This window comes from Erythranthe guttata, chromosome 12, assembly GCF_056151865.1.
Source record: "Erythranthe guttata isolate IM_541 chromosome 12, IM_541, whole genome shotgun sequence".
Taxonomy (NCBI): Eukaryota; Viridiplantae; Streptophyta; class Magnoliopsida; order Lamiales; family Phrymaceae; genus Erythranthe; species Erythranthe guttata.
This window is the reverse complement of record NC_142544.1, coordinates 5,624,908-5,644,374: the sequence shown is the minus strand read 5'-3', so window position 1 is coordinate 5,644,374 and position 19,467 is coordinate 5,624,908. Positions and strand designations below refer to the sequence as shown.

At 35.6% G+C, this 19,467-nt stretch overlaps 2 protein-coding genes and 1 long non-coding RNA gene across 6 annotated transcripts; 1 reads left to right on the top strand and 2 right to left on the bottom strand.

Moving 5' to 3' along the window:
* Window positions 1–7,178: 7,178 nt before the first annotated feature.
* LOC148766298 (uncharacterized) lies at window positions 7,179–8,796 on the bottom strand. Of its 2 annotated transcripts, XR_016034818.1 has the most exons (4): window positions 8,580–8,796; window positions 7,967–8,238; window positions 7,693–7,758; window positions 7,181–7,368 (listed from the first exon to the last, which is right to left on the bottom strand). It is a non-coding gene; the product is annotated as an uncharacterized LOC148766298 (long non-coding RNA). The 2 variants fall into 2 exon arrangements; XR_016034817.1 differs by having other exon boundaries at window positions 7,179–7,368; window positions 7,967–8,796.
* Window positions 8,797–9,893: 1,097 nt separating this feature from the next.
* On the top strand, window positions 9,894–12,208 carry LOC148766297 (uncharacterized). The gene is made up of 2 exons (XM_088827223.1): window positions 9,894–10,563; window positions 10,849–12,208. Exons 1-2 carry the CDS (start codon window positions 10,232–10,234, stop codon window positions 12,206–12,208), a joined length of 1,692 nt encoding a protein of 563 aa, XP_088683349.1. The 5' UTR covers window positions 9,894–10,231.
* Window positions 12,209–14,533: 2,325 nt separating this feature from the next.
* On the bottom strand, window positions 14,534–16,658 carry LOC148766296 (uncharacterized). Of its 3 annotated transcripts, none has more exons than XM_088827059.1 (6): window positions 16,448–16,658; window positions 15,977–16,342; window positions 15,781–15,893; window positions 15,511–15,685; window positions 15,134–15,400; window positions 14,534–14,979 (listed from the first exon to the last, which is right to left on the bottom strand). In XM_088827059.1, exons 2-6 carry the CDS (start codon window positions 16,073–16,075, stop codon window positions 14,701–14,703), a joined length of 933 nt encoding a protein of 310 aa, XP_088683185.1. In that variant the 5' UTR covers window positions 16,076–16,342; window positions 16,448–16,658; the 3' UTR covers window positions 14,534–14,700. The 3 variants fall into 3 exon arrangements, with proteins under 3 accessions (XP_088683185.1, XP_088683183.1, XP_088683184.1); XM_088827057.1 differs by having other exon boundaries at window positions 15,977–16,345; window positions 16,448–16,657; XM_088827058.1 differs by having other exon boundaries at window positions 15,977–16,522.
* Window positions 16,659–19,467: the final 2,809 nt, after the last annotated feature.

Genomic DNA, 19,467 nt, shown 5'->3' with positions numbered 1-19,467 from the left:
AGTACCCCTGCAATGGTAATAAAAAATCCATCTCTAATCTAACTAGACTATTACAATACAGCCCCAAAATGGGGTAAAAAGTGAAAGAAAAGAAACTACAAGTCCTAATTCTAGAAACCCAATAAAAGTTTGTATTATTGTTGTTAACAACATATATATGATCTTACTATATTTAAGAAGGTAGTTTCTTTACTACATTTGAACAGCAAAACAAAATGATACAATATAAATAAACGAGATGCAGAAAGGATTTTTTTTTCTTCACAGCTTATCATGAAGAAGAAGATTAATAATATTTTTACCGAAACATCTATAGATAAAGAAAAGAAAAAAGTCTTGACTTGATTTGTGAGTATACGCCCAGTTTGCAAGACGATCAACAACCATATTTTTTTGACGAAATATATGTTGTAAACGGAACGTAGCATTGACCTCTTGCATGCAAAGTCGATGAATGTATGAAAGATCCCAGGCAATCGTATTGGTCCCAATGGAGTTTATGACCAACAAGGAGCAGGGCCGGCCTTGACCATTTTAATGCCCGGGGCAAAAAAGATAAATTGTGCCCTCAGTTTTATTTTTCTATAAATGATTTTTACAAAATAATAATAAATTATAAAAGAAAAACTGGAATTTCATTAAAGCCTTGGGTAAAAAATATTCAACGGCACAAAAACTCGCATATATAAAAAAATCAGAATATTACAATTTTAACAAAACAAAATGAAATAAAAAGAACGTTTGAATTCCCACCCCATCAAAAAAATGTTTTTTCTCCTAATCTTCCGTCATCAACTTTCATCTTCTAAAAAAAATTGTCACCTTCTGTCACCTGCATCAATAAAAAAATAATGAAATAATTCATTGAAAATGTTTTCGAGTTGCACTTTCATTCTCATGTTCAATATTGCAAGAAAAACCGATATGTTTATTTTCTTCATTTTTATTGACATCATTCTCATTTTCTACTAATTCCACATTCAAAGCATTCCTATTTTCATTCATATCACTCTCATTTTCTACTAATTTCGCATTCACATCATTCTCATTTTCTACTAATTTCGCATTCACCGCATTCATATTTTCAATAAATTCAGCATTCACAACATTCCCATTTTCAACAAATTCAACATTTATGTCACCTTCGTTATTTAATAATTCTTCATTTGCATCAAAATTATGTTGTTGATTACGAACTAAAATTGCGGGACGAAAATATCTATTCAAAGAATACTCTAAACTTTTGGCAATTGCTTCTTTTCTTTTCTTTCTTTGGTTTTTTTTATATCCACCAAATTGTTTCATGCTTAGAGAAGTAAATTAAACACTAAAATCCAAATAAAAGTAACACACAAAAATGAAAAGAAAAAAGACACAACTAGCAAACTATTAATAAAAAAATAAAAGGAAATAATAATTAGCAAAAAACAATAAAACCTGATGCAGACAACTTCTTGTATTATCAGTGAATCGTAGCAGAGGCAACTTCTTTGATTTAATTGGTGAACATCTTAATCTGCAAAATACATACAAATAATCAGAAATACATAAGAATAAAAGAGATACAAAGAACAACAACTTTAAAATTGAACATATACCACTTTAATCTCCATGGATCTGAAACAAATATATATCTAAAATTAATACTATACACACAATTTCAAAGATCGCAGTTTTGTGGAAGATGTGAAAAACTTTTGTAAGATCTAGAGCGAGAGAAAAAAAATGACGATTAAGAACAAGTTTAATTTAAACGACATAAATTAAGTGAGGAAATGAAAAATTGAATTCATATAAATTAAGAGATAAGTGCAAAAGTATCGGTAATTTAAAAGGTAGGAGGATCAAAATTAAAGAGATTCTTGGAGAGATTTATGGATTTAGTTTGAGAGATTTATGGGCTGTAAATTGGAGTTAATGTTAATTGTGGGAGTTGAACCGTTTGTTTGTGAATTAGGGAAAAAAAATCTGATATATATATATATATATATATATATATATATATATATATATATATATATATATATATATATATATATATATATATATATATATATATATATATATATGAAATTAAGTAAAAATGGGCCCCCCTAGCAACTATGGGCCCTGGGCGGTCGCCCAGTTTGCACCGGCCCAGGGCCGGCCCTGACAAGGAGTCTGATTCAACCATAACCGAAGTAACTAACAACAATTTACATAATCTCAGCCCATGAACTACTGCTAGAAATTCCACATAGTTATTTGAACCCACACCAAAGAAGATAGAAAAGCCAGCAACAAGATGTTCTCCCGAGTCTCGAATAATACCTCGACCAGTACAGTGCTCTGCCGTAGCCAACCATCCGTATATACCACGCCACTCATTTCACTGTTATTGGAAAAAATCGAAAACCCTCAGCCTCCACTTGTACCCGTTGATTTTTCGTGGAAGGCTGCCTTGGCACATGTACCATGCCCATGCTCTGGACGTGATAAAAAACTCTATGGATAATATCTGCACTTGTTATCTTACCTTACATCGAGCAACCCAAAGTTCTCGAAGAATATTGCAAGCCACCGAGGTACGAACCATATTGTAGAAAGACAGATTCTCGGGCATTGGAATCCACACATTTAATGCTTGCTGACGACCTAAGACCCTAATATGATCCCAGTATGCTTTGCTTGAGAATTCACCATTTTGCGTGAGAGTAAAAATCAATCGATCAGGGCAATTAACGTCTAAAATAATATGTCGAATCTTGTCATGCCAATGGGTGGGGATTATCGGTAAATATTCCTCGATATGTGTGAGAGCTTCAGCTACCGTGAGACGAGCATCACATGGCAAGGGTCCAGTGAGTTGTTCACCAAGCCAATTCTCTGACCAAAATGTGACCGCTCCTCGCGACCCACGATCCACTGAGTGCATTCCTCCATTGTATCAACATGGCCGTGAATCGAGTTCCAAAGGGGAGACACCGTCTGCCTACTTATATTAATCCTCTTATCGCAGTATTTGGCTTTGGCAAAACGAGCCCATAACGAGTCACCTTTCATCACTTGCCATAAAATTTTTCCATGCAGGCATCTCATAACTTGTTTAATTGGACGGATACCCAATCCACCTTCCTCAATTGGTGTACAAACCGTGGACCATTTAACCCAATGAGCACGAACATCACCACCCGAGCTCCATAAAAAGAAAGCCATAAGCTGTTCGAGACGGTTAAGAACTAATGCTGGGACTTTCGAACATGCTAATGTGTAAATCGGAATACTGCAAAGCACCAATTTAATTAGCGTGATTTTGGCCGCAAAAGAAAGGATCTTGCCTTTCCATCCTTGGAGTTTTCAACGGACTTGCTGAACAAGACATTCAAAGTACTCGATTTTACTTCTCCCCATGTAGATTGGCGCCCCAAGGTACAGTAGAGGTAGGTCTTTCGTACGTATCCCAGTTAACTGTTCGATACGTATATAGATGACTCTTTGATGTGTTGATTAACTGAGCAGAGGACTTCTCGTAGGCCGTAAAAACGGTCATAAGCGCTTGTATAGATTGTTGCCCGCATTAGCAAAGACGAGGATATCGCCCACATAAAGCAAGTCGGAAACCGCCAATTTCATTTTCGCCACTTTATACTTGAATTTGATTAGCTTCAATTTTGTGGGTGATATTGATTGTTAGAATTTACTGTGTCAGGATAAATAGGAGTGGAGATAGCAGATCTCCTTGGCAGACCCCTCGAGTCGATTTAAATTACCCACAATATTTTTGTTGACTCGGAATGAGTACCAGATACCACAAATATTCCGATAGATAAGGTCACACACGCTGCATGTGAAAAACCAAAGGAGCGCATGGCTCGTAAGAGAAACCGCCATTCCAATCGGTCATAAGTTTTGCCATATGCAATTTAAAAACAATATTCCCTTCTTTACATTTACGATTGATGTCGCGAATTAGGGCCAAAACAATATGAGGTGACTTGCTGACCCTGAACAAATTCCGCTTGTTCATCCGAAATAAGAAGAGGTAAAATTTTCCCCAATCTGGTAGCGAGAATTTTGGAGATAATTTTTCCAGAGAAGTTACATAAACTAATGGAACGGTAATTGGGAATATTCCGAGCACTTTCGGTCTTTGGCAGTAAAACCAGGATGGTTCTTTTCATCTCCTTAAGCATATAACCTCCACGGAAGAAGTCGCCAATAAAGTTATTTAAGTCGTACTTAATGGTCTCCCAACAGGCTACATAAAAGTGGCCTGTAAATCCGTCATTACCTAGAGAGCTCGATGGATTCAAACCTTTGACGGCATCATATATAGATTTCGTCCATGCTCGAAATTCGACAAAAATCAACGTTAAGGTCATCATTAACCAAAGTAGATACTCCATGAAAAAGGTCATCGATCGTCCATATAGTAATCTGAGGCTGAAAATAAATTGGTGAATTTTTTTTCAGCAATGGGACCAATATCTTGAGGATGTGTAGTAAGAGAGCCATCTTGACGAGCAACTTGGATACATGATCGTTTTCGCCGATCTTTAATATCGATGAGAAAATTATGTGTCTCTATGAATGCAGTATAGGATAACGTGTACAAATGTCTAACAGAGACTTGATATGCTTTGAGCTGACAAATGTGTCATATTCTGAATTCTGATACAGAAGTTGAAGGGAGCATAACGTGCATCTGTGGAATCAAGTAATGGCGGCTCGTGATCATAGGTGCATGCATCTCCAGTTTTAATTGCACACGGGTTGTATGTATATACACGAATATTCCTGAAAGAAACTTTGTAAATTATAAAACGTACTTTTGTTGTATTAAAGTGATCGAGTGGACTTTTGTTGTGTAAATGGACTTTTATCTTTAAAATGTAAACCACATAAAGCGAATTCACGTAATTTATGTCTGGAATTGGCATTGCTTAATAATGGAGCGGGCCTCGGTTGATTGTGATTGGGCCCGGAATTGGCATGTGTTGAGACTGGACTGGACCTATTTTTGTGGCTGCATGAATTATAGAATGCATGAAATGGGCCTTTATTTGTTGTTGATTAGGCCTCAATTAATTAGTATATGGTCCTTTAGTGGGCACGTTTTGGGCCACGGACGGGGCCCAAAATATATGCAAAATAAATATAAATCGGGGCGTTGCATAATGGTTCACTCGAGACCACTATTAGTCGTACAAATTGTATTCTCGTCCCGGGCCCCCAAATACGCCGGACCGGCCATGGAGGGATTAATCCTTATTTCGTTCTTGTCCAATTACACCCTTAACCCTATGTTCCACCATTATTGTTATTGCACTTCCTTAACCCTATGTTTTCAATGTCCTTTGTGATTCTTTAATTAAATTATTAAACGTGCATAGAATAGACCACTTGGTTATGAAATTATTGCAAAATAAAGATCTTTATTAATATAGCAGCGATTTTTGGAATTATAATTTCACAACCAACATATTGATTGAGAAATACATATCACCAATCATACACTTTTGTGAAATCCTTTGGAGGATTACTAAATGACTTATATATACCATCACTCCTCGCTTCCCAATAACAAATACCGTTTACGCCGCAACGTTCACCATTTGTCTTATAAACAACAAAAGCTTTATCTTTTCCGTTCCACCAAAGATGGCAAAAGAATAAGGTTCTGCTTTCAGAGCAAAATTGGAAATTAAAATTCTGACCAACACCAAGTGTATGATATCCTAGATCATCATCACCTGACGCGCAATGCAAATACAAACTTGGAGAATTTGTAGGAAGATTGTTGGCAACATACACATGAATATGTTCCTCCAAGATACACGGTTGCGCTTGAACAATGAGAGTTGAAACAATAATGAACAGTTGTAACACGTATTTACCCATAGTAAAATGCATTTTGATATATGACGTTGTCAGTCTTCTTTTTCGTTGAATTTATAGATGAAATCGCTGCAATTTGAAATCAATTAATAAAAATGTAATTTGAAATGAACTATTTTAGAAAATTTTGCCAAATTTCGGTAATTACTTTCTATTTTCATGAAGTTTAAAATTACATTGAGTCGATTTGTTGGATAATATATTACTAAATGTGACTGATCGAATATTGTGCCCCAGAAATGACAATATTGGATTGACAAAACCAATCCTCAAATTATGGCATGAATCAATTCTTATTTTACATTTTTATCTTCGGAGAATGAGAAACGCCACAGAAAAGTTTATTTAAACGGAAAATATTCGACACGTTCTAGACATTTCAATCCCATATAAATAGATATAGAATCAATTTTCCACTGTGCTATTTAATTTGAATTAAGGAAGCAAATCAAGATTTTTGGAGATTTTTTAGTTTCTTAATCAACACACCCCGTGAGAAGTTTGTTGCAGCAGGGTTAGAAGTTTTCTTTATGCTAATCCAATGAAATATATTTGATAAATTAATTACATATATTTACACACAGATAAATATATTCCTAATAAAACTTATTGTGTGAGGATAGGCAATACCGACTTAACTCCAACAAAATTGTCTCTTTTTCTCATGTTGTTTACAATTTGCCCAATTTTGCTTCCACGAAATCCCCCTGCTTCTTCTCTTTAACAAATATTCTGGATAACCGTTCCGGTCTCTATTTTTTTCCCTCCGTCTAAAAAGTTGCCGCCGTACACCGCCGTTTTCCGTTGATGCCAACAGCGTTGCTCCGCGCACACTACAACAAAAAACCTCTATCGAGGCACAGATAAGTGTCCCAAAATACTACATATCGGGACACTTGCAGTTTTTGGGATACTTATTGCAAATGTCGCGTGTATTGGTGTCGCATAAAGTTTTGGGTCACTTAAAGTGTCCCTATATTGTGTTTTATTGGGACAATTATATATGTCATGTGAATATGGTTACGGGATACAAATAAGTGTCCTGTTATGTGATTCCATGTGCAGGGATCCATTCTTTAAGGACACTTATTTGTGTCTTCAAACATATAGGAGACATTTACAAATGTCTTTTCAAAATATTTATATGTCTCAAAAAATTGATATTGGTACATGCTATAAGCTCTCATAAGTAAAAATTAATAGGTATAAAATACCATTTTTTCTTGAGCCTAAAAAAATATAGAAAATACAAGTACAAAGGATGGAATGAAGATCAAATAAAATGTAATTTATTCATTGAGAATCAATAATTAATACAATGTATTTCCATGAGATACAAAATCCCAACTAATATATGGTGACAAACCATAACATATAAAACAGACCTATAGCCTCTAGATAACTTGCACACTACCAGCTTGTTTTGTTCTCAAATTTAGTTCTTTTCCTTTGTGATTTGATCATTTTCCTATATGCATCTTTGAAATCACCCTGTACAATATCAAAGAGGTCACAATTAGAGCAGAAATACTACAACCTATTGAAAGATTCAAAATCCATAAAAAATAGTGAACCATTGCAAATCATGCACCAATAGAGTAGTATGGTCATGAAAAGGAACATACCACACCTAAATAATGTGATAACAACTAACAACCAACAGTGACGTGTGAATTTAAATTTATCTTGAAGTACTATAGTTACACTAAAGAAATTTATGCACACTAGGACTACACCCTGCGGTAACTAGTTATATTATGTGGAAACACAAGTTCTCAAAAGTTAAACCATCACATGAAACATATACTAGTTTACCTCATAGCTCTACTTTGTAGGGCTTCAAATGCTAATCAGTCAAATGTTTATCCCGAAAAAATGTACCTGTGCATCGGTTTTGGTGAAAACCGAAAGAGCAATTTAAATGTAAATGAAAAGAATGAAACTAACATAGTTCAGTACGATACGAGACAATTTCTTCAGGAAATAATAAGAGTTGGTTCATCAATTTTATCAGAGTAACAAAGAAAATAGGCATCCATATAAACGAAATCCTAAATGAAAAATAATTGTAGTAATTATCTGAAAATACCTCATAAATGATTAAATGTCAGGGTGCATTTGGATGGAGGGATTTCAAATCCATAATAACAAATCCCTCGGACTTGTTTGGATTGAGGGATTTGGAGATGGATTTCAAATCCCCACCCCTCCTTTTTAGTTGATTTTGGAGCAATAGTGATGGATTTCAAATGACTCCAAAATTGGAGTCATTTCAAATCCATTCCCCAAATCAAATCCCTCCATCCAAATGGACCCTCGGACCCTCAAGGTAATACAAAATAACTCCCAGTTGATAAACTCCTGCACCAAAATTCAGTTTTGAGTTATTCTGTCTTGTGGCCTACACTAAATACAATGTAAAAGAAAAATATTAGAATCCAAGAAAATTGATAACCAAAACATACACAAAGTCAAGGAAAAAGAATTCACTATCCATATTACAATTGCCATATAGAGATGAATCAAATAAGTGGTGACCAAAATATAAACAACTAAGAAAATATACCTTTTATGTTCCAAAATTTCCCTATCCCGGCACATATTACGCTATAACAGAGGGTTACTAAGAAACCCAATTTTAGGATACAAAATATGGGGTTTTGAGATTACATAGTGAGATCGTTAATTAGCAGAACGAGTACCTCGTGCGAATCCATCAAAAACTTCAGCCGCCTCTCGTGGATCCCTAAATAGCTCTCTTCAAATCCAATGTCATGGACCATGGCAAGGGCGAGTTGGTAGGGCTTCTAATGGCGCAGGTTAGCATTAAAAATCGAAATCCCACAATCGTGCTCTTCGTGGGTGGTGGCGCAGTAACTGGGTGGGGCAGGGGATGGGGTGTGAATTTTTCTTTCCGCCGGAAGATATCACCGTAATATAGGGTATATTGGCAATACAAGGTCAAATGTATAAAATATTCCTGGTAATTAATTTTAGATAAAAATGTCCCAACAAACCAATTAATTGGGACACAATCTTAAAGTATCCTAAAATATTTACTTACGGGACAAATATAAAAAGATGTCCCTAGTTAAGTGTCCTAATATATATTTTTTGTTGTAGTATACCTACCTCTTCCAGCCTCAAGGCCGTGAATTAACCGACTATTGTAATTATATGGTTATGTTTTTTAGACCTGGGAATGGCAGGGGAATTACAAATTGCAACAAATAATTTGTGAAATTATTTTTAAGTTTGTGAGGACTGTGCGTGCATTTGGGCCATTGTCAACGGCATGTATTTCTCTTCCTGTTCAATTATCTATTCCTCTCGGTATTTTAGTATATTACTATGGATTCAAGAGAAAGGAAGAGGTTGCGTGTAAATAAGCACCGGCGTGATCGCTACGCCTCCACGAAGCGTGCCTGCTCAGTCCAACTCCTTTACTCTCTTCTCCTCTTGCTTCTTCTTCGTCGGCTCTGGGCGATGGTATGCTGGATTTTTAATATTTTTCCATTACTTATTTCTACTGTTTCTATTTCAAATAATAATTCTCATCCGATACTTACCTTCTGTTCAATTGTCGGACAAGTTATTTGTGTTCTTTGGTTGTTCGTGTGATCTTTTATAAAAAAATAGACCATTTTTTTTATATCTTTCATGGTTAAAAAGGTGCTGCTACTGCTTGCAGTCTACCTTCAAAGCCTGCCAATTTTTTTTAAAGAGGTAATTGCAAATACTACCCCTGTGTAATCTCTAATTGCCAAATACCCCCCTATGAAAAAAAACTCACTAACTCCCCCCTATGTTAACAAAGTCAAGGCATCCGACCCCCTGGAGGCAAATCGTGTCTCTCACTCGCGGATTGTGCGATTTTTTATTCTATTTTCATGGTGAAATGACAGAAATATCCCTTTATAAAAAAGGAAAAAAAACATATTGATTTAATTATAAATAATCTAAATTTATAGGACTAAATTGTAATTTCCAAAATTACAAAATAATAATAACAAGGGACAAGTACAGATAAATCCCCAACTCAAAAACTAACATACGGGTCAGTCCCCAGTAATGTTTTACTAGCGGGTCAGTCCCTACAGCAAACATAAACATGCAGTTCAGTCCCTGACCCCACTTTTTTTCACTTTATACACTCTCTCTCCTCTCTCATCTCTCCTCTTTCTTCTATTTCTTCTACACTCTCTCTCCTCTCTCCTCTTTCTTCTACACTCTCTCTCATCTCTCCTTTTTCTTCCATTTTTTCTCTTCTGTTTCTCTCTCCTCTTCGTTTCCTCATATTCTCTGTTACAACTTTTTGTTTTCCGACCGCGAAAAAAAACTGTAATTTCCCACAATGGCAGCAAATGGTGAATCAAACCCCATCGTCGCTGGTATTATTGGAAGTTGTCGGTACAGTGATTCTCTGCACATCATTTCCATTAAGAATGATTCGACTTTAAAGGAGATCTATGAATCTATCTTAATGAAGTGGAACGATATACATCCCGACAAATTGGTGCTCCAATACTTGGCTCCCCGTGAAAGAATGTTCGTCACACTGACTTCTGATGAAGACGTGGTGAATATGGTTACATTGCATTTGGTAATGCACATGAGTGTGGTCGACATTATGGTGAGCCGCACTGATGAACTTGATGGGCGTAGAAGGAGGACCCCCAGCAACGGGTATGCAGCCATTCTGTTTTGTATGCATTTTCAATTTGTTTATGTGATCATAGCATAGAATATAATACTACATAGTATCGTGTTACTACAGTGATAGTGTAGAATAACTAAGCTCGTAGTATCATATAAGGCTACTAATAGTATGGAATGATTGTATATCAAGTATCTTATAAATTGAGTTCTCGTATGCAAGCATTCCACTCAAAGTACTTATTTCAATTGTTACAATTTATTTGTAGTCCACTGTAATAATCCAATTTGTTTCATTGTTTTTGCATTTTCCAGTGAGTCTGTTAGTTCCAACAGTCCGTTGCAAATTGAGTACAATCCGGTTGGAGATTCAATTGATGCATGGAGACATTGCATACGCGGGGAGAATCAAATTTTCAAAGATGCTAATGATTTTAGGTTTATGTTAAAAAATTACTGCATTGCTAACAATCGAACCTTCAAGTACAAGAAAAATTATCAACAAAAGATCATAGCCGTATGCATTGTTGAAAATTGCAAATGGAGGGTTTATGCATCAGTTCAAAAATCAGACAAGTTATTCGGCATTCGCAAATGTATTCTTGAGCACAGTTGTGGTGATGCTACTCTTCGTACAAGGGGTCATCCCAAAGCCGATGCTACGTGGATTTCGCAACTTATGAAACAAAAATTGAGAGATGAGCCAGGTTACAAACCAATTGCTATTTTGAATGAGGTCCAAAGAAAGTACGGTGTGGAGCTTAAGTACTATACGGCGTGGAGAGGTAAGGAAAAGGCAATGTATGACATTCATGGGCATGAGTCGAGCTGTTATGATAAACTGAGACGTTATTGTCGTGCACTAAAACAGAATAACCCTGGTAGTTGTGCCGATTATGAGATTGACCCTCAAACTCAAAAGTTTCTTCGGATCTTTATTAGTTTTGGAAATTCTATTTTGGGTTTCCACCGTGGGTGTAGGCAAATGATATGTTTGGATGGGACTCATATTAAAAATAAGTACAAAGGTTGCTTACTTTCTGCTGTGTCCAAAGATCCAAATGATGAGTTATACACATTGGCCTATGCAATTGTTGATGCCGAGAATGATAGGAATTGGGAGTGGTTTTGTAATAAGCTGAAAGATACTCTTGTTTATCACAATGGGGGTTTATTGAAAAATTACACAATTTTCTCTGATCGTCATTCGGGGCTTATTAAAGCCATTCCACTGGTATTTCCTGGTAGCAACCATGCTTATTGTTTGCGAAATTTGGAGGATAACTTTAGAACAAAGGTTCTAAGATCGTATCCATTGCACAACAAAGCATATTGGGTGAGTGTTCTACATAAGGCTGCAATTGCTCCTACTCGGCAAGAGTTTGAGGAACATGTATCTCATATAGTTCAATCAATGCCTCGTGCGGAATCATTTATCCGAGACTCTGATCCCAATCGTTGGGCCAATGCATACTTTTCTGGGGATAGATGGGGAATAATGAACAGTAACCAAGTTGAATGCTGGAATGGTTGGGTTAAAGATGAACGATCTTTGCCAGTTCCATCCATGATTGATATGATACGAATCAAAATAATGAAGATGATAGGTAATCGACAGGAAGATTCTTTAGTCATGGCTGGTACAGTGTGTCCAAGAGTTGAAAAGAGATTATAAATCAACTATACGGCCTCTCGCTTATTAAAATATACCAGATCCAGTGGTACGCGTTATGAGGTGTATGAAGAGGATAAGTCGTATGGTGTTGATTTAGAGACTAGGACCTGTACATGCAAATCTTGGCAGTTGGATAAACTTCCGTGCAAACATGCATGTGCATGTATTGAGGCGAAAGGATATTCGGTATTTGAATTTGTTGATCCTTGCTTCCGGGTTGATTTGTACAAAGAAGTATACAAGTACACAATTAATCCAATTCCTTATTTTGACGAGGAATTTGATTTGTACAATGCACAAACAAATCATGGCCCGGAAGATGTATTTATTAATCCACCTGCATCGAAAGCTCAACCAGGCCGTAGAAGGACGAAAAGAATTCCATCGCAAGTCGAAACCCGTGCTATGAAGTGTGCACGGTGTGGTAAACCTGGACATAATCGCCGTACGTGCAAACAACCAGTCCCGTAGCACTACTCTGTTTCTACTTTCTTTTTATGTTGTTTGTACTTTGTTGACATGTATTTCGTACTATTTATCCATTTGTATGTACCATGATATGACTGTTTTAGTTACAATAGAGCGCACTGTTTTGGTTACAATAGTATTGTTATTACGTTGATATGGTATAACGTACAACATAATATGGTTCACAGAAGAATAATAAGTGAATCGATTTGAATTTTATGACCGTTACAATAATATAGCCGTTATTTTTGTCGTCAGAACTTATAAAAAGCACGTAATTATGTTCGTCTGCTTCTCATTCATGGCTTCTTCCAGTAGCAACTCTCAAAAGAGTAGCTTAAAATATAAAAAAGATAACTGCAAGCGTCGTGATTGTGGGAAAAAAACAATAATCATGGTTTCGGAGACAAGTTTGAATCCAGGGAGGCTATTTTATTGTTGCCCAGACCATGGCTATTCTCATTGGTGTGAGCCATTTGAAATTGGGCAAACTTTCTCCCACAACTATTCTCGATATGAAGAAAGTGAAGCTACGAGTGGATCGACGAACCAAGTTCATCGCGAAAGTAAAGTGAAGAATTCCAGAGATGAAGCTGGAGTAATTCAAAGTTTGATAGTGTTAAACCTAGTAATATTTGCAGTTTACATGATTTGTCAAACCTATGTACTGTTTCTTAACTAATCACCGTAACAATACGAGTTAAAAGTTAGTGTCGTGTATTGTAGCTCGTTAATCGTATTGTAATTTCAATGTGTAAGTACTTTGGGTACTTACAAATAAATTAACTCTATCGATGAATCAATTGTTGTTGTTCGTAAGAAATGTACTCATAAAATATAGTGATAGTTAATGTTCTTTTACTGGTCTGTATATCACGTTCACAACTCACGCATGGATCGTACAATATCTACGTATTATAGTTCCTACAATATAGTACTTCTGTACTGTACTAATGGTACCCTTGTTATAGTACCATTTGGGGTCAACACGACCATAGAAAACCATCTCATTCCTCATTTATTCATTTTGTGACTCATTTAAAAGAATTGAGACAACTTGGGAGTTGATAGTTGTTGAATATGGTCACTTGTGATGAAAACAATCACTTATACATAGAAGCCTTGCACATTAGTAGTGTATCTTGTAAGGAATTCGATACATTTGTTTCATTTTGAACCCCAAAGTTAAAACTAACCTGAAAAAACCTTACAACCTTAATTTAAAACATATTATATGTCTTTCCCACACTTATGGATCACAAATGTATAAAAAAATATCGAGCAATCCGTGCCATCAATATTATGGTGTTGATTGGTCTAACGACTAGTATAATCGGTGGCGTGTATATGGATGGACGGAACCGTTGTTTTGTATCTGTTTGCTCACGATATAGCACTGATGTACTTCACTAATAGTACCCTTGTTATAGTATCATTTGGGGTCAATACAACCATAGAAAACCATCTCATCCCTCATTTATTCATTTTGTGACTCATTTACAAGAATTGAAACAACTTGGGAGTTGATAGTTGTTGAATATGGTCACTTGTTATGAAAACAATCACTTATACATAGAAGCCTTGCACATTAATAGTGTATCTTGTAAGGAATTCGATACATTCTTTCCATTTTGAACCCCAAAGTTAAAACTAACCTGAAAAAACCTTACAACCTTAATATAAAACATATTTAATGTCTTTCCCAAACTTATGGATCACAAATGTGCAAAACAAATTTGAGCAACTCAAGTCATCAACATTATGGTATTCCTCATTTTAGGTAATGGTATAGATGGGGTAGGTTATACGGATCGACAAGAAACTAAAAGTGTATTAAAAACTAATTTGCAAAACACTTACACTATTCAAAATAGGTGTCACAACACCACAAAAAGAGGACAAGTTTTAAAACCATCATCGCACGCAAACACTAATCTAAAAGTACTTGTTCATGACAATCACAACCCAAAAACACCCATAAAACAGATTGTTCAAAAATAATCAAAAATAATTTTTAAAATTGTTCAAAATATGTTCAAAGCATCAGCATCTACTGCCTCTCTATCCACGCCTTGGTGCTTTAAGAAGACAAGTGCTAGTTTTGGACGGAGTTTTTTGATCAAGCAAGTTTTCGCCTTTTTCCAAGTCTCGGCGTCATCTCTAGCATGGCAATATGCCCACATGCACACAAAAATCCCGCAATCATCATTCCCTTCTTGTTGTCTGCATCCTTCTACCCATTCGACATCTGAAGGTATATCCAACGCGGTTTTATTTTCAATCACCCTGCTATAATAACTCGCCTACAAAAATATACTATTATATTAGTATACATGTATTTTCATTACCATATTGCAGTACCGTTCAATCACAGTACCCAAACTATGGATTAATAAAACATATACCACATTCCCCAATATATAAATTAAAGAAGTAATCATCGATTTAAGGACTTACGATATAATTTGCAATTCCTGGGCTCGTCGGAGAATGGGCTAGGGAGTTCCAATGCCGAAAAACTTTTTCGTTTGGGTCCAATACAAGCAAGAACCAGTGATCTTTGGGATTTATAGGTATCAAAACATATTTTTTGCTGTAGAGACGTGCTATTCCAAGCTTCTCAACTGCGGTAGATCCAAAATATGTTAAGCTCTTTAAAAAGGTATCCAACTCTGTATCCCCCATCTTTCTGAAGTCCATTCGATCTCGTGCCAGTATCTCATACTACGAAACATAATAAAAAAAATATAAGATAAACCAGTATACACAGAATGCAACATATTTGTTAAACCTGTATACACAGAATGCAACATATTTGTTAAACCACTTTATACCTGGGCAGGGGTCTCGAGATAATCAATCTCATGCCCATGTTCATCCATGATCGCTTCGGAATTTAACAGGCTCATGTATATGTCGATGTGCTCCCCACTCAGATGCTGATCAAACAAAAGATCGCACATATGCTTTCCAGTTAATACGTTTGGGCCTCTTTCGATCACAATTGCACTACAATAGAAACAAACATGCACTATTTGTTTAGTACGCCGATACTACATAAGAAGTTATTATATACCAAATGTTCTGTAAGTTAGTGATTTTACCTCAAATCAACATCAACGAGGTACCCATCCAGTACTGCCCTCTCTACATCAGTAAGCTCATCTCGACATACATAGTCTGTTCTCCCCTGGTACGTAGAATTATCTACGACAACCTATATCCAAAGGAATCATTAGTGATAATAGTAATAACAATAATAATAATAATACTTATTATTAAATTATAAGGCATAATTACTGTTGTGGGCAGTTTAGCAGAGACTACGCTGCTTTCTTGTCCTCGACTCTTTCTTCTTCGATTGTCTTCTCTTGCCTTCGACCTTCTCTCCCTCTCCATGTTCAGTACTTTTATCAATGTTTCTTCTTCTTCTTCTTCTTCTTGTTCTCCTTCTTTCTCTTTTTTTTCCTCATCTCCAAGTTCTTCAACAACATTAAAAAATTTATCTTCCTCCTCCACTTCCTTTTTCCCTTTATCTTACTCCTCTTCCTCTTCATCTTCCTCATCTTCCTCTTCAAAAATAAGAGCTCTTCTTCTCTTCTTTTTCCCCTCTGTCTCTTCCAATCTCACATTCTTCCTCTTCACTTGTTGTGCATTTCCAAAATGCTGCTGCAGTTCACATAAAATAAACAATGATTAGTGTAATAAAACAACATCACGTTGGTTTACAAATGGGACATGTCCATCTCATTAATAGTACTCTTCACTTACACGCCTGACTTCGACTTTTCCACCGACCTCCAAAGCTGCAACAATAGGACCAGATAGTTCTTCCACAGGTGAAACCAAAAAACTTTCTCTCTTCTTTGTGCACGGAGAATGATATCACCTAATAAACATATAGACAAATTGTACATTAGTTTATTACGTAAGCAAATAACACAATGAAAATGCATAAATCAAAATTGTTACCTTGTCTGGTGTAAGTTCTCTAAAAAGATGTTTAGCCTGACGTTCATCGGCTGGTATTTTAGAGTCGGACCATCGAAAAAATCTTGGGTATTCGAAAATGCTTATTGCGAATCCCAAAGAAGTGATCCTTTCACTCACCCATGCCAACAACCCAATGGTGCAACCATCAAAATACCCTCCTGCCCCAGCCAAGTGTGCCTCAATATTTTCAATGAGCACATCATACACCAACTTTCCCCACGCAAAATCTCCTACGCGCTCCAATTTGTCAACATGTGGATAAACGTACCTCGGCAGTTGAAAGTTGCCCTTTGGCAATAAGAAAGTATTGCAAGCGAAAATAATGTACAACCTACAAAAATCCTCAATTGATTGTTGGTCGGTCCTAACAGCATACTCTTCCAATTTTTCAGCAATTTGATGACGCTTTACTTGGGTCAATTTACCCCCAAAAACACGTCTAATGAAAGGAGTTTCTATTTCCAGGTTTTTATCGATGGGTATCCCCTTAAACTGTAGTCCCATCATGATGCAGAACTCCCTAGGATCAAAGACGATAGGGATAGTTTTACCTCCAAACCAGAACGTACGTGTCTCCACGTTGTATGTCTTCTTCAACAGAACAGACACCTTTAAGAAACTATGGTATATCTTAGGCATGTTTAAGAAATGCCCGAAAGGATTTTCCTCCAATGCAGCATAGTGTCTGGCCGTCATCATAGGTTTAATTATGTCCATTTGTTCTTTGAAGGCGCTAGGAGAGCACCTGCATGCTTGTTGGGCGTCATCATCTGCAAGTGTATTACGATTATAAAGGAAAAACAATAATCAGAAAAAATACAATTGTAAGATAACAATGGTACTATTTAGGTATTGTAATTATACCGTCCCTATATTGTATCAATACCATACACCTACAGTACTTATACTATTGGGCAATACGACATATACTATTTAATTACATCAGAAGAACTGCCATTACCTTTTTTTATACCTTCTAACTACAATAGCACTACCGTTGTGTAGTAAGACTTATATTATTTAAACACATCTAATGCCCAAGATCAAACCCTTGTTATGACAAAAAGTGATTTGGGAAAATACTAATATTTCAGACGAATGATACCCAAGAGCGAAAGTGTTCAAAATCATGCAATTCCACAGAAAATGAACAATTTTTGCAAGCATAAACAAGAAAACAACATTTTATTGGAACCAGTTGTTCGATTTTTTTATTTCAGAAAACCCTAATCTCGCCGTTGGGTACTACCCACTACTGGAAATGTTCAAAATCATTCAATATGAGAACATGCAGTTTGTTTTTTGCTAACAGCAACAAAAAACAACAACAAATTTCATTATCGATTCCTGAAAAAAAAAAAAAAAACCTTGCTTCTCATTCCCCTTGTTTGTCTTCACCATTCTTCTACTTCGAAAATTATTACTTTAGTTTCCTGTCTACTTTCCGCCTTGTTGGGGTTATTTATACAAGCAAACAAAAACCGAAGAACTTGAAGAATCGCTTGCACGAAGAAAAACTGTCTGAAACCGCTGAGAAAATGGTTCGAAAATTGAAAGACAACGGATAGTTGAAAGGTATGGAGCGTGATTCTCAACCGGCGCGTGAAAAGTAGGTGAAAAGGTGTGTCAGAATTTGCAGGTAATTTCAAAATAAAGTGAAGGGTTTTTCAGTCTTTGCACACCAATTAGGGAGTTAAGTGCATATTTATGTTTGATTTAGGGTCCAATACGCTTAAAATATGTTGTTGGGGACTGACCCGCACTTTGTGTTTGGGTTTAGGGATTTATCAGTATTTGCCCCATATATATATATATATATATATATATATATATATATATATATATATATATATATATATATATATATATATATATATATATATTATTTTTTTAATTTTTTAATTTTTTTTAAATTAAAAAAAATATTTTTTTAATCTTTTTTTTATTTTATTTTTTTTATTTTTTTTTATTTTCAAAACAATTTGTTTACAGTACTGAAAATAACTGCATGTAACTACAGTACCTATAGTAATTCATAGTTATGTTCGTTTTTTCCCCATATTTTTAGTCGATCAATTGTATACACACACGAATACTGACTTATACAAAATAAATTCATAAAACCCCAACAAAAATTTACAAATTTAAATATTTTTATTATAAATCACATCAGAACCAATAAAATATAAATCGAAAATACATAAATATACGCATATGTAACTACATGTTACTATAGTAATGTATAGTAATGTATACAGTCTGTTGAACAGATCTGATGTAACTTAAAAAAACAAAAATTTGACACCTTCAAGGAAAGGATTAATGGCTTCATTAAGCTGCAATTGCAAAATCAAAACAAAAAGAAATTACTTTAGTGCAAATCAACAAATTTGAAGAAAAACATCAAAACACTCAAAAATCACCAAACATTAAGAGATCGAGAGATAGAGAGTGAGGTTATTGCTGAAAATGCTACAAATTTTAAATCAAACAGACAGTGACTCCTCACTCCCCTCGCCTCCTACCAAAACCCTAAACGCCGCTAATAACCACCAATGGTTCCGCGCGGCCACAAATGCAAAAAATATAGAAATAAATCTGAAAACATAAAAATAAATGAAATTACCATCAAAATATAGATCCCGACGAGAGGAATCCAACGGTAGGTGACCCGTCAAATTTCGACGGGTGGAACACAAAATAAAACTCCGGCAAGACCACCGTTCTAAAAATGAAAAAAAAATTGCAGAAACAGACCAACATTCGAAACTGAATGAAATCACCACCAAAAGAAAGAG